Raw genomic sequence first — 14127 nt, 5'->3', positions numbered from 1 at the left:
AAGAATAAAGAAATAATTAATTAAGGTGTTAAAAAAAAAAAAGAAAAGAATCTTAACGATGTGTTTAGTTCATAAGTAGGCATAGATTTTTTTTTTAATTGTTTTATTGAAATGTATAAAAGGGATAGGCAGTAGGTTTGAAATTTTAAAACAAATGAAAAATAGATATATAAAAAGAAAGGAAATAGTATAAGGAAATTATATACTAATTTAAGAAAAATGTAATACATTACAGAGAACGACATTTTTTTTCGCAATAAGGTGTTTTTGTTGTCAAATATGAAATCATAGGCGGATTTAGGGGGGGGGCCCGGGGGGCCGGGCCCCCCCTTTTTGGGAAAAAATTTGGTTGCTTATATAGGGAATCACTGAAGCGTGACTGGAGCGGGCCCCTTTTTAGGTCAGTCAGTGGGCCCCCACTTATGAAAATTTCTGGATCCGCCACTGGAAATGTAGAGTCAGTAACAAATTGCGCAAGAGGTAGTTAAAATTCTATTAATGGAATCTTAAACGTTTTTTTTTTTAGAGTAAGGAGATAAATTTGTGGTCTATATTTAACGTTAAGATTAATTAATGAAACACAATTTCAAACTGTAAAAGTATTACAATTGGGAAAAAAGAAACACATATAATTTTTAGTATATTATATTTTGTTTGTTATAGGTATCATGTACATGTAGGTGTAGGGGTTATATAACATGATCGAATTGAATTTTTTTATTGTAAATTAATGAATTTTTTTACGTCTTGTGTAAATACACATATTTTTGTTTTTATTATGTAGGATTTTTAAACTTGTAGAAGTTGTATACGACAGATTCCCTCTTTTATTATTTTTTTTTGTTTTAACGGATAATTCGATAAAAAAAAAAAAAAAAGGTATTGATTTATATATAGAAATTGTTTTACAAAATATTGCTAGGCTCAGATAATCCTGCGAACTCAAGGCGAATGAACGAACTATCAATAATCTGATAGATGAATTAAAATAAAATGAAATAAAAAAAAGAAATAAGGGGAAGTAAACAATTTTTAGTTTTTTCCAATTGAGATAAGTTTATCAGTGGGGTTTAGGTGCGATCTTCATTGGAATAGCCATATTTTTGTACTGTTAATTAATTCAGAATATATCTTGGTTAGCCAAAAAGAATGTTGTGAGTTCTGGTTCAAATGCCACGAACAATTGGGTAAAAACAAATGGTGTCTTCGCAATTGGTTGGAATAGATGCTACTGATAACAGAGAGATGTCTTCCTCCGCGCCATTGGTCAAGGACAAAACTTAACCGAATGCCGATGTTAACAGCCTCTTAATAAGGACGAACCAAATAGCTAGATGCGTCAAATACTACGTAATGGAGATGATGATGACGACACTTGTACAAAGATGTGCGCCCTTTCCAGCAGTTGATGAACTTTATACTTTGATGGTGACGGAAATAAAACATGAACTATGTATACCGAACTATTTTCAAATGAACTATGTGTAAATATATTCAAATGTTGGACTTGCCGAATTTTATGAACTATATATGTGGTGATGGTTACCAAAAAAACTTAACAATGGAACTACTGGATTTACAATAGCATAAATGAAGAAGGATTATCGTATTTTCCGAACTTTCGTTCTTATTGCGAGGGAAGGAATAATGTTACACAATTGGTAACATTAATTAATTATCAAGGAGTATTAATTAGGAAATTTATTAAAAAGGAAATAAACAATTCAATGACAATCATGTACGCTTTGGACATTTAATAACGATCTGTTTTGTGTACCATTCATTAATCATCAGGAAGTTATTAATACGACAAATCCGAAACGAATATATAACCTTTAGACATTAATAACAATCCGTGTGCATATTATAGACATATATAGCCTGAAGCCAATAAATGACCAAGGTTACTATGAAATAACATGTATCCTTCAGGGTTTGACAATTAACCATAGACTAGAATTATTTAACATCCAGACTAATACGTAACCGGCCATCAGCTATGGGCCGATGTTTATGGACCACTGGACTATATAAGATCCAGCTTTGGACTTGGACAAGAGGATAGCTTGGTACAAGAGATTGGTACCGGAGATTCCGCCAAGGTCTCACCCTCGCGGGTAGGCTGGAACTAATGTGCTTAATATCCGAAATACTCTAACAGGAACGAACAGTTATAACACTATACGATCACGTGCCCGTGTGAGATATTGAACATTCGAACAATTTAACTTTAAAGACAGTTGTGAACATTTGAACTTTAGAATATTTCTTGACTTTGTAATTACTTAATAAAATATATTTATCCATTAATGACTTCGTCACAACATTCCTTGTTTCCATTCTCAATTTTATTAAAGGAAACAATTGAATATATAGGTACATATTTTACATATTTGATTTTGAGTTACTTACCATGTTTAAAGTTAACAGATATTTATATTTTACATGTTGTATTTATTACTTTTCTGTTTTATAAACATGGAACTTTAATAGTTAAAGGATGTTGTTCATTTTCCTAATGTCATGCATACAGGTTACAATAAACCATTAGATTTATGTGCAGCCATTTTATGAACATAACATGGTGTTCAGAATTAAGAGTATGGCTAATCCTGAAAACCTAGGGAACCTATTTCTTGGACCAAAAAGATACTGTCTAAATTATTTTTCTTTAAATTAGCAAGTTTTCATTAAAAAAATCAACTTTCTCAAAAAAGTTATAATTGTCACCTATGGGGAAATTAATTGTTTATTGAATCTGCAAATCAACAGTTTCTTTTTAGCTCACCTGGCCCAAAGGGCCAAGTGAGCTTTTCTCATCACTTTGCGTCCGTCGTTGTCTGTTGTCATCGTCGTCGTCATCCGTTGTAGTAAACTTTTATAAAAATCTTCTCCTCTGAAACTACTGGGCCAAATTAAACCAAACTTGGCCACAATCATCATTGGGGTGTCTAGTTTAAAAATGTTTCTGGTGACATGGCCAACCAACCAAGATGGTTGCCATGGCTAAAAATAGAACATAGGGGTAAAATGTAGATTTTGGCTTATATCTCTGAAACAAAAACATTTAGAGAAAATCTGACGTGGGGGGAAAAACTGTTATCAGGTCAAGATCTATCTGCTCTGAAATTTTCAGATGAATCGGACAACCCATTGTTGGATTGCTGCCCCTGAATTGGTAATTTTAAGGAAATTTTGCCGTTTTTGGTTATTATCTTGAATATTATTATAGATAGAGGTAAACTGTGAGGAGCAATAATGTTCAGCAAAGTCAGATCTACAAATAAGTCAAATGACCAAAATTGTCAGTTGACCCCTTTAGGAGTTATTGCCCTTTATAGTCAATTTTACCAATTTTTCATAAATTTTTGTAGTCTTTTACAAAAATCTTCTCCTCTGAAACTACTAAGACAAATTGTAACCAAACTTGTACACAATCATCATAAGAGTATCTAGTTTAAAAAATGTGTCCAATGACCCTGCCCGTGAACCAAGATGGCAGACATGGGTGAAAATAGTACATAGAGTAAAATGCAGTTTTTGGTTTATATCTCTGAAACTGAAGCAAATCTGACTGGTGGCAAAAAATGTTCCTCAGATTTAGATATATCTGCCATGAAATTTTCAGACAAATCCCACAACCAGTTGTTGGGTTGCTGCCCCTGAGTTAGTAATTTTATGGAAATTTTACAGTTTTTTGCTATTATCTTAGATATTATTATAGTATCTAATGATATCTTATACTATAAATTATGATTTTAACCTTATTTTACATGATTTCCAAAGCATCAGTAAATACAGGTGAGCGACACAGGCTCTACACAGGCTCCTTAGAGCCTCTAGTTATTTTGTACATCTATCTGTTGGTCAGCCCTATTTCAGGTTAAAGATTTATGTGGTTAACCATAAAATAAATACACACATTAATTTCGAAATGAACTTTTAAAAGTGCAAAATGTATATGTCATATTTGGATTATGACCCAATCTTTTCCATTTACTGTACATGTAAATGTGAAAGTATAATTGGGGATATGGTCATACATATATTGTCATACAACATGTGTATGAGTTTTTTACAGCGGTAATATTACTAATCTGATATAAGCAAGATACTTATTTATTTGTTAGAGAAATAGATAGTCCTTGACTTTTCAAAAGTAACTGTCAGAACAAATTGTGTTACATAACTATGAGGACTTTGTTAATTCTGACATTTTATTCTTATATTTAGCCTTCAGGGGTGCTTTTTATACCTGTTTTGGTGGAGCCAATGGAAACCATACCAAGTCATTTCAGTAGAATACCTATTATTGATGGTGTTGGTGAAAAATTTGAAAAAGTCGTCATTTGCTTGATAAAAGATGTTTCTGAATGGCGTTCAAACCAGACAAAAATACCATATATACAAAATCCAGTGGTCAGTATTTCATTTTGTTGAGTATGTGATTCTGTTGTTCTGATAATCACCTATACACCATGATTGCCTACTTTCGGATAAACTTACAAATGAAATATTTCCATTGCACCCACCATTTGTCTTCATTCTTTTGTTCAATTAATTGAATAACTTATTATATGAAAAATGAATCAAATATTTTTATAATAAATTGGTTAGAAATGATTTCCCATTATCATTTATTAATAATGATGACTATTTTTTGTATGGGGGAAAAAATATTTAGGGGAATTAAAATTGTTAAGGTTTACTTTTAAGCTCACCTAAAAGGCCAAGTGAGCTTTTCTCATCACTTGGCGTCCGTCGTCCATCGTCGTCGTTAACTTTTACAAAAATCTCCTCTGAAACTACTGGGCAATAATGTTCAGCAAAGTAAGATCTACAAATAAGTCAACATGACCAAACTGGTCAGTTAACCCCTTAAGGAATTATTGCCCTTTATAGTCATTTTTTTACCAATTTTTTCGTAAATTTTTGTAATCTTTTACAAAAGTCTTCTCCTCTGAAACTACTGGTCCAAATTTAACCATTCTTGGCCACAATCATCATTGAGGTATTATGTTTAAAATATGTGCGGTGACCCGGCTTACTAGCCAAGATGGCCGCCATGGCTAAAAATAGAACATAGGGTAAAATGTAGATTTTGGCTTATAACTCTGAAACCGAAGCATATAGAGCAAACCTGACCGGGTTAAAATTGTTTATCAAGTCAAGATCTATCTGCCCTGAAATCTTCAGATGAATCGGACAACTGGTTGTTGGGTTGCTGCCCCTGAATTGGTAATTTTTAAGGAAAGTTTTGCCATTTTTGGTTATTATCTTGAATATTATTATAGATAGAGATAAACTGTAAACAGCAATAATGTTGAGCAAAATAAGATCTACAAATAAGTCAACATGACCAAAATAGTCAGTTGACCCCTTAAGGAGTTATTGCCCTTTACAGTCACTTTTTTACAATTTTCTTAAATTTTGTAAATTTTAACAAAATATTTTCCTCTGTAAAAATGGGCCAAGTTCATTATACATAGAGATAATTGTCAGTAGCAAGAATGTTCAGTAAAGTAAGATCTACAAACACATCACCATCACCAAAACACAATTTTGTCATTAATCCATCTGTGTTTTTTTTAAGATAATCCAGCTACTTTTTTTTTTTTGGAAAACTTATATCAATTATACACTGATGTTTAGGTACTGACCCACTATTTGTCTTATTTACCTGTATTTTTATAGATTTTTTTTGTTTTATAATTTTCGCAGGATCGTTACAGTTTTCAAAGTATTGAGAATGAAAGGAAGATGATGATTCAAAACCATTACAATGTAGATTTAAAAATGAAAAATTTAGTTCCTTTGAAAAAGTTAGATACTATAAAACCATCTCCTAAGGGGGAAATAGATGTTGCAATTAGTTTTGCAAGAGACACGATTGCCTATGCTGGTACATTAAACAATATATTTGGTAAAGAAAATGAAAAGCTACAAATTTCCTTTCTAAATGAAAATAAACAGGGTAACTTAAAAGATTTAGATTCAGCTAAACAAGTAATTATAATCTTGTCAAAAGAATATATTCAGTCTACTCATCATATGCAAGAACTACATTTGGCCTTATGTAGACAAAGAGAGTCTAAGAACAAAGTGGTAGTCAGAATCTTTGCAGAAGAGGGTCTACCTGAGAAGCCTATGTTTATATATTTGTTACCATTTGATACAGTTGTAACTGACAAGATATGGAAAAAATATCACAAAATGTCAATGAACGATTGTGACATGAGGCACAAAACAGTGATGTCACACAAGCAAGGCATGATGGGATCATTTATGATTCTTTATGGAACGTATTATGCCTTACAAAAAACAGCATTTGAAGTGATGGAAAGCCTAACAAGGTAGGTTCTATTAAGTTTTTATCAAAACTTACTTTCATATTTGATAGTTTATTGTAATTTGGCCAATGGCCAGCACAATTTAATTTAAGATTAAGCATAGACACACACACACCTCCACACACACACACAAACAAGAACTGTGGAAGGTCCAAGATATTTGGTAATCAGTAGTATTAGCTTTGGTACATCTCATTCCCATCAAGATTATTTGGCCCTGAACCCTCTGTCGTGGTCAATTAAGAGAAACTTTGCTTAGTTTACATATGAGTATGTCAGTTTATGCAGAACCATTTCAGACCTAAAAAAAAGTAAAACAAGTTTTTAAACAATTAAACTACACAGTAATGTAATTTTAATGAAAGACTCAATATGTATCTTATTAATGGAATCAAGCTTTTCAATGTACCGGTATTATGTATTTGGTTTTTTAAATTCTTAAAAAATGTTTTTACCATCAATTGTTATTAGGTGGTACCCAACACTTTCACTAAAATTAATTTGGCTCATTTGATTTTCATAAAATTTTGAGAAAGAATTTACTTTGACCCTTTTACAAAAATATAAAAAATTGAAATAATTTGAACCAAGCGTTTTATCAGAAAAATTACACTGGTTATATAGCAGTTTGACAAACTCTAATTTTGATCATTGAGAAGCTTTATATTGCCTTCACAATGCAACGTAATTAAAACGTTTAGCTGATATTACAGAGTTATCTCCCTGTAGTGTTAGGTACCACCTTAATCTGCTATCAATGTATTTTTTTTTCAGTACAAAAGAGAAAAGTGTCTATGTACCACCTATTATTTGTAACATGGTCAAGGCTAAACTAAAGGATAACAAGTATCCTCCTACTGTAAAGATGTCAGAGGTAAGGAAAATATGTTATCTTGTGGTTTGTTGATGTGGTTCATAAGTATTTCTTGTTTCTCATATTTTATATAGAATAGGCTGTTGGTTTTCCTGTTTGAATTGTTTTACACTAGATATTTTGGGGCCCTTTATAGCTTGCTGTTTGGTGTGAGCCAAGACTGTTTTGAAGGCAATACTTTAACCTATAATTGTTACTTTTGAGAGTTGTCTTGTAGGCACTCATACCACATCTTCTTATTTCTATATATAGAAAATTCTTATCTGTCCTATGCTTGAATAAGCAGGGAATGACTTACATTTTTTTCAAGGAAGTCAAACATAATTCGAGGACATTTTTAGGTAGAACTCAAACTGGTTCAATTTTACAAAATGAAAAAGTAAACTTTGTTCTTATTGTATCTATTTCTTAATGAATGATAAATTATTGCACAGCATCTTGTTTCAACTCTGAAATGATTTTTTTTGTTTTGTATTTCCTTTGATGAAATACTAGAGGAGTAGATGAATACCCCCAAAAACTAGTATTTTTTCAGACGATTTCTTTCTTTTCAAAATTATCCTAGGCTTGTGAACAAATACATTTCAAACTTCAGATAAGTTGCAAATTTAAAGTTACTTGTTAGAAATATTAAAATTCTATGATATATGTTTTTAGTGTATGATAGACATCTTTTCTGACAACCAGAAAATACAGATTCCGCCTGTTAAAGAAAAAGAAAGTACAACAGAACCTGATGACGTATCTGATTCTCCAAATTCAAAATCCATGCCAAATATTGTTAAAAAGACAGATCAAAAGGAAAACAGCCCTCAAAAGGCTACTGTTGTAAAGTGGGCTGATGAAGAAAGCACAAAGCTTCAGAAAACAGCTGAAATACAGATTTCATCTGTTAAAGGAAAGGAAAATACAGGAGAGCCATCTAAAGACATGCATATTGTTAAGTGGGCTGATGAGCATCAAGAGGAAAACACACAGCTTCAGAAAACAGCAGAAATACAGGCTGCTATGATAAGAACTTTAGAGAAAGAAATGAATGAAAAGGACAGTTCAGATCACAAAACAGTCACCAAGTCTAGTTCATGTAGTTTACTTTAGTTTAGGGTTTGAAGCAGCTTAGTCAGTTAATCTAATATCTATTTAAAATCTATTAATGAAGGAAATGTAATATTAACATATACAGTGAAAAATTAAGGGTTTATGAAGTGAAAACTTTTAATACATCATCTAGGAAAAAATCTAGACCTTCCAAAAAAATTAAGGAAAAGATGGAAAAGTGAGAAGCATATTTTTTTTTTAAATATTTTTATTTTTATATGTGAATTTACCTAAGTACACCTGGTTACTAAATACAAGAAGATCACTTACATTGGGGCTCTCAATTTTGTGTGCATTAATAAATAATGTAACGGTCGATAATATTTACAAATCTGTTACATATAAACACCTTAGTCCACAATTGAAGTATCATTACTTTCAACAAAAACAGACATCAGCAATTTAATTACTTTTAATCAAGTTCCTTGCTATTGACAATCTTATTTATTTAATTTTATTGAAAGAGGCAATGGTCATTTTGAGCTCATTTTGTAATATGTTCTTGGAGTAGTCTGGGTTCTTTGCCAGTACTTTTATCATTCAAAATGTTATTTGTAAACTATGCATATCAACTTTCAATAATCTTTTGACTTTCACCTATCTGGTGAGCATCTTATTAAGCTAGTAGACCAGTTCAGTGCTTGCAAACATTTGACTACCTTAATTTATATCCCTGTTAGTGGGAACATCTGAATGAAAAAGTTCTTTTTTACATATCTATTTCATTTTAATTTCAAGATTCAAAGTATGGGCAACTGTGAATCTTTGACATGCAATTTAAGAAGTCTTGTAAATCAAGTGATATTGTTTTGGTTTAATTTAAAATTAAAATGTGGATAAATTATAGTTATCACTCTTTCCCAGAATAATGATTGAGGACTTACATTAAGTCCAGACGATGTTGAGTTTGCAATAGACCACTTTCGAGTTCATCCGTCACCGGAAAAAACTCGTCAATTATACACGCTTTTATCACCGTCATTTGTGCGTTTAGGGGCGTCGTCACTTCCCTTCCAATGTTGAGCGAGTGGTTGGAAAACTATAATTCTATATTATACGTATTATTCGGCAAATTGAATTCTCAAAATTGACAATCAAAACTGTTGTCATTAGGGAATTGTCAGTAAGTACCTACAGAGCAACCATTATTTCTAGTTTATCCTGCACAAAGACGATCACTAAGACGCTTGATGAACGTAAATAGTGCAGGGATACAGGCGACCCCCTCTATCTGGTAAATGACGTCATAAAGGCGTGCATAATTGACGAGTTTTTGCCGGTGACGGATGAACTCGAAAGTGGTCTATTATTTTAGTTTTAATAAATTTTATAAAATTACTTTCCATATATATTGATCTGTAAATATGAACTAAGATTAGTCTTTTTGATGCACATTTGATCCTTTTCATTTGTATATTACTTGTACACACCAAATTACCTCATTTTAATACATCATGCTTGTTGGGTTATTAAGTTTTACATATTTAAAGTGCCTAACCCAAGTTATATCATACTTTTAACAAATGGTTTACTAGAAATAGCTTAGATCTAGTATTGAAAAAGTAATTTGCAGAATAGAAACCACATAGACAATTGTTTGCTTTAAAAACAACCCTGATTTTTTTCCTTCAAAAAATATGTTGCCTTTTTCATTGCTATTATATATTAGTTAGATAATTTTTAAATCTAAAAAACAAATTTTTTAACCAAGCTCAGATGTAAATGCACCTTAAATGATCATTTGTACCAATTATTTGAAGTCTTTTTTAAATATTTGAGTATTTTATATGTATATACCTAAATTTAGGTAAATTAAATAGCCTTCCAAATACTTTTCAATCCCTAACACTACTGAAAATTGTCGAAATCCAGATATGGTGAAAAAATTTAGCACCTCATGTTGTGGTTTACCATCTTTAACAAGTTTATTGTTTTCTACTTGGTATTAAATTAATATGGAGATCGTTAATGGCAGTCAGCAGGGTTCAAGAACATCAGTTGTTCTACCTTTTAGCAATGGTTAGTCAAGTGCGTATTGTAAAAATATATTTTTTCACTCTTTTGGTCTTTTGGAAAATGTTGTTTGTGCTGTATTTAGACAGCTCTACAACGAAATTTGTTACATGCATGCACACATATGAAAATTGCGATTTTTATCCAACACAATCTTAAGTTTGAATGTTGTTTTCTATTTACACGGTATAAACAGAATTTTCTGTAAGTTTTCATCCATGTCTTTTACTTTCGGGGTTCGTAATTCTTGAAGTGTCAGTAGTTTTGATTTTCGTATTCCACTTTCGATTAGACTCTCTGGGTATAAATGTTGTGTCAAATAGCCTTTTAATTCCTTCAAACGTACAATTCGAATGTTATTATCCGATACTATAGCACAAATCCGCCTGGCCATACAGTAAGGTATATTTCGTTTTGGATGGGACGGATGACACGAATGAAAGTTTAAGTATTGATGGGTGTCTGTGGATCTGCCGGAACGTCACAAACCTCCTTAACGACGTCGCCCATAAGGAGGCTATATCAGTTATCCTGAAGAGTCCCAATAGAAGGATGAAATCGATTGAACTGGAACTGTTAACTTGTTACTTATTTTACTAATTATTTTATGAATATATATATCTGCATATATATATTGTCTATAATTTTTATGAATTTTAAAATCAATTCTGTGATGTATTTAATTTTTATAATATATATTCTTTTTATATGTGATCTACATGATGACTTTATACATATTTTACTTCTATTCATAGTTTTTAGAAATGTTTTTATTTGATATGTTTTGGTATTTGAAAGGTCATAAATTAAACAGACTCTTTCAGTATGACAACAACATTTTATATTACATGGAACAAAAGACTAATATGAGCTGTCTCAATCACTAGGCAGTTGTCACTGTCTGTATATTATATACCTAAGATTATTTTATTTCTAAGAAAGTTACAGATTACAAATTTATTCTAGTTGACATACTTCACGACCTTATAACAGCCCTCAAACTAGCACATTTTAATTCTACATTGCTGGCCCTCTTTATAGATATTTGGAATGTAATTTTATGCTTGTATATGCAGTTCTGTCAACTTTTCATGAAATTAATGCATAAGATTTGGCAAAGATTGTAAAGATCAAAGAGAAAAAACAATAGATCAATGAAAATGCTGAATAAGCATGAAAATGTGTAAGTGACATTAAGTCTTATGCTAAATGCATAAGACTTGGTAGTGCTGGTATATGTTGTCAAAGTCTTACATAAATTTTGTCTAGCTGATACATGTAGTAGTTGACATGTCTTAATGTACATTTATTGGAGAATCTAAAAAGATTTTCTAATTGTGACATTGTCTCATTTGATCACAAGGACTTGTGGATAAAAACTGGGAAGACTACAAGCATTTGAATGAAAGAAAAAATAAATAAATAAATAAACAGACATAAAGATCACTATATACTTATGGTAAACTTCTTCTTTTAAAACATACAGTTATAATTTCTAAAAATATGAATTAGTTCATTTGAAAGTTGAGTTTTGTGGTCCTTTCTTCTGAACTCCTTATGTGGGAATAAAATGTCTAATGCTTTTAGAAGATATTTTTTATCTTCATATAACACCCTTACACTGTAAGTTATGCCATTACACTTTGAGAGTAGCCATTTGATATAAAATAAGGAGATGGTGTAGAATTGCCAATGAGACATCTATCCACCAAAGTTCAAATGATGTGCATTTAAGCAACTGTATGTCACCAAACAGCCATCAATAAAGATCTGAATTCTAACTGTATACTAAGCCATAAAAGGCCCAAACATGACAAAATATAAAAAATGAAATAAAAAAAAAAAAAAAAACAACAGAAAACATTAAACAAACAAAAAATTGGCTGACAGCAACCAAAGTCAACTACTGGATTACAGGGACCTGACTCTGGACAGGCTCATATAGAATGTTGCTGGTTAAACAAGTTTATGAGTGCTTAACCATCCCCTAATCAGGGACAATTTAAACAGCATACCACCGGAACAAAAAGTAAAAATTATTTGAAAATGGCTTGACACACCAGTTTGATACAAAGTTCAAAAAAGCAACATGATAAAAAAAGACACAGAAAACTCACTGTTATTATTCAAAGCCAAAGTTTGTACTATGCACCTTTTTTCATTCAAAAAAATGTGTTGCTTTTCCTGAATATATTAAATCTATTATGTTTATTTATTTATTGTGACATTTAATTGTTATTTATTTGTTATTTATGATGTTAGTCAATCACATTTGAATCATATCTAAAAATTGTTGATCTTTTTGTATATTGTTATATATATCCACTTTTTAGATAAAAATTAAAATGTTTTTTTTTCCTTCTGCATGTCTAGTCGGCCTTTTTTATCCATTATTTTCCATGTTTTAAGATCGGATGAAAGTTATCTCCCATATCCAACTTAGGACTGACTTTGTTAAACCTTATCTGAGTTCTAAACTACAGATACAGAAGATGACCAAAGTATTGGTCACCTGCATTTGTTTGCTATATATTTCATATAAAAACACATTTTTCCAAAAAATATTTTGAACGCATTTATGTTTGGGTTTTTATCAACAAGGTGTTAAAAGTCCATTGATTGTCTAAAGAATATTTGTTTATTTGGTCATAGATTGTCTTCAGGTGTTTTTATTTTCTCTTGATGTGAACACATACATTAATTTTTTACAATTTAATTTGGCTGAATTTATTATTAAAGCATATTTCTGAACAGAAAAAAATATTTGTGTTTATCAAGTGAGAAAATGAAAAATATCTTCAACACAAAAACAAGAAAATAAACAAATAAACCTGTGACAAGTTTGCTTCTGTTGGTACCAAAATGTTCAAAATCAAACCAAAAGTGACCCCAAGATTATATTTTTTTAATTTGGTTTTTATATGAAACATATAGTGAAAATCTCAAGTGACAAATGGCCACACTCTGTATGTAATACGTAGTAACAGATTTCACATGAACTATATTGTAGTAAACTTATTACTTTTGACCTGTCAACCAATGCTGTACTTTGAAATAGGTCAGGAAATTACTACCAGGGGTAGTACCATTTTTTTCTGCACTTTGTTTATTAAAATACTACTTATCGTATGGTGAGCAAAGACAAAAGGGGAGGTGGGTACCTCAATTTGCGTAATCAACTCCTCTTACTGTTTTAAACAAGATCCTTGAAACTTGAAAGAAAGATTGCACACATATTGAATAATTCAACCAGACTGTACAACAGGAAATACAGTACTTCAAACAACACTACAAAATTCTTTCAAAATCATGATGACCATTGAACAACTCAATTTGTTCATGAATCAACCATAATTTAAATCCGATTATTACCATTGAACTGTCCAAGTAAAATAATGCAAATAGATGGTATATTGGCAATTTATACCATGAGGTAAAGTATGCAGAAATTAACACAAATTTAATGACCAAAACAAAATCAAAAATAAACAAGAGCAAAATTGGACAACATAAAAGATAATACAAATGGCAATGGAAATGGAGAACGTGTCAATGAGACAGATACCTGATCAAAGAGCAGAAAACAGCTAAAGAATGTTAACGGATTTCAACACAGCAAGAAAATAAAAGTCACCCAGAATGATCAAGGATTTAACTGAAATCACAAGGTGTTGAACTAATTAGCACTGAACCAATTATACTGACATTAAGCTTGTGTATCAAAAGTATCGTTTTTATGACCCAGTTTATTTCATTTTTTGTCAAGCCTGCCACTTTTGTCGCAGAAAGCTC

At 31.2% G+C, this 14127-nt stretch overlaps 1 protein-coding gene across 1 annotated transcript in view; it reads left to right on the top strand.

The window, feature by feature from the left end:
- LOC143067854 (uncharacterized) overlaps positions 1-12697 on the top strand; it is a 29670-nt gene extending 16973 nt beyond the window's left edge. Inside the window, exons 10-13 of the mRNA XM_076241437.1 lie at positions 4234-4419; positions 5722-6353; positions 7125-7224; positions 7882-12697. Of these exons, the coding sequence (XP_076097552.1) occupies positions 4234-4419; positions 5722-6353; positions 7125-7224; positions 7882-8322 (1359 nt within the window). The 3' untranslated portion in view covers positions 8323-12697. The remainder of the gene's footprint in view (positions 1-4233; positions 4420-5721; positions 6354-7124; positions 7225-7881) is intronic.
- Positions 12698-14127: the final 1430 nt, after the last annotated feature.

This window comes from Mytilus galloprovincialis, chromosome 3 (assembly GCF_965363235.1).
Source record: "Mytilus galloprovincialis chromosome 3, xbMytGall1.hap1.1, whole genome shotgun sequence".
Lineage (NCBI taxonomy): Eukaryota > Metazoa > Mollusca > Bivalvia > Mytilida > Mytilidae > Mytilus > Mytilus galloprovincialis.
The sequence above is the reverse complement of the archived record's forward strand: the minus strand, read 5'-3'. Positions and strand labels throughout refer to the sequence as shown.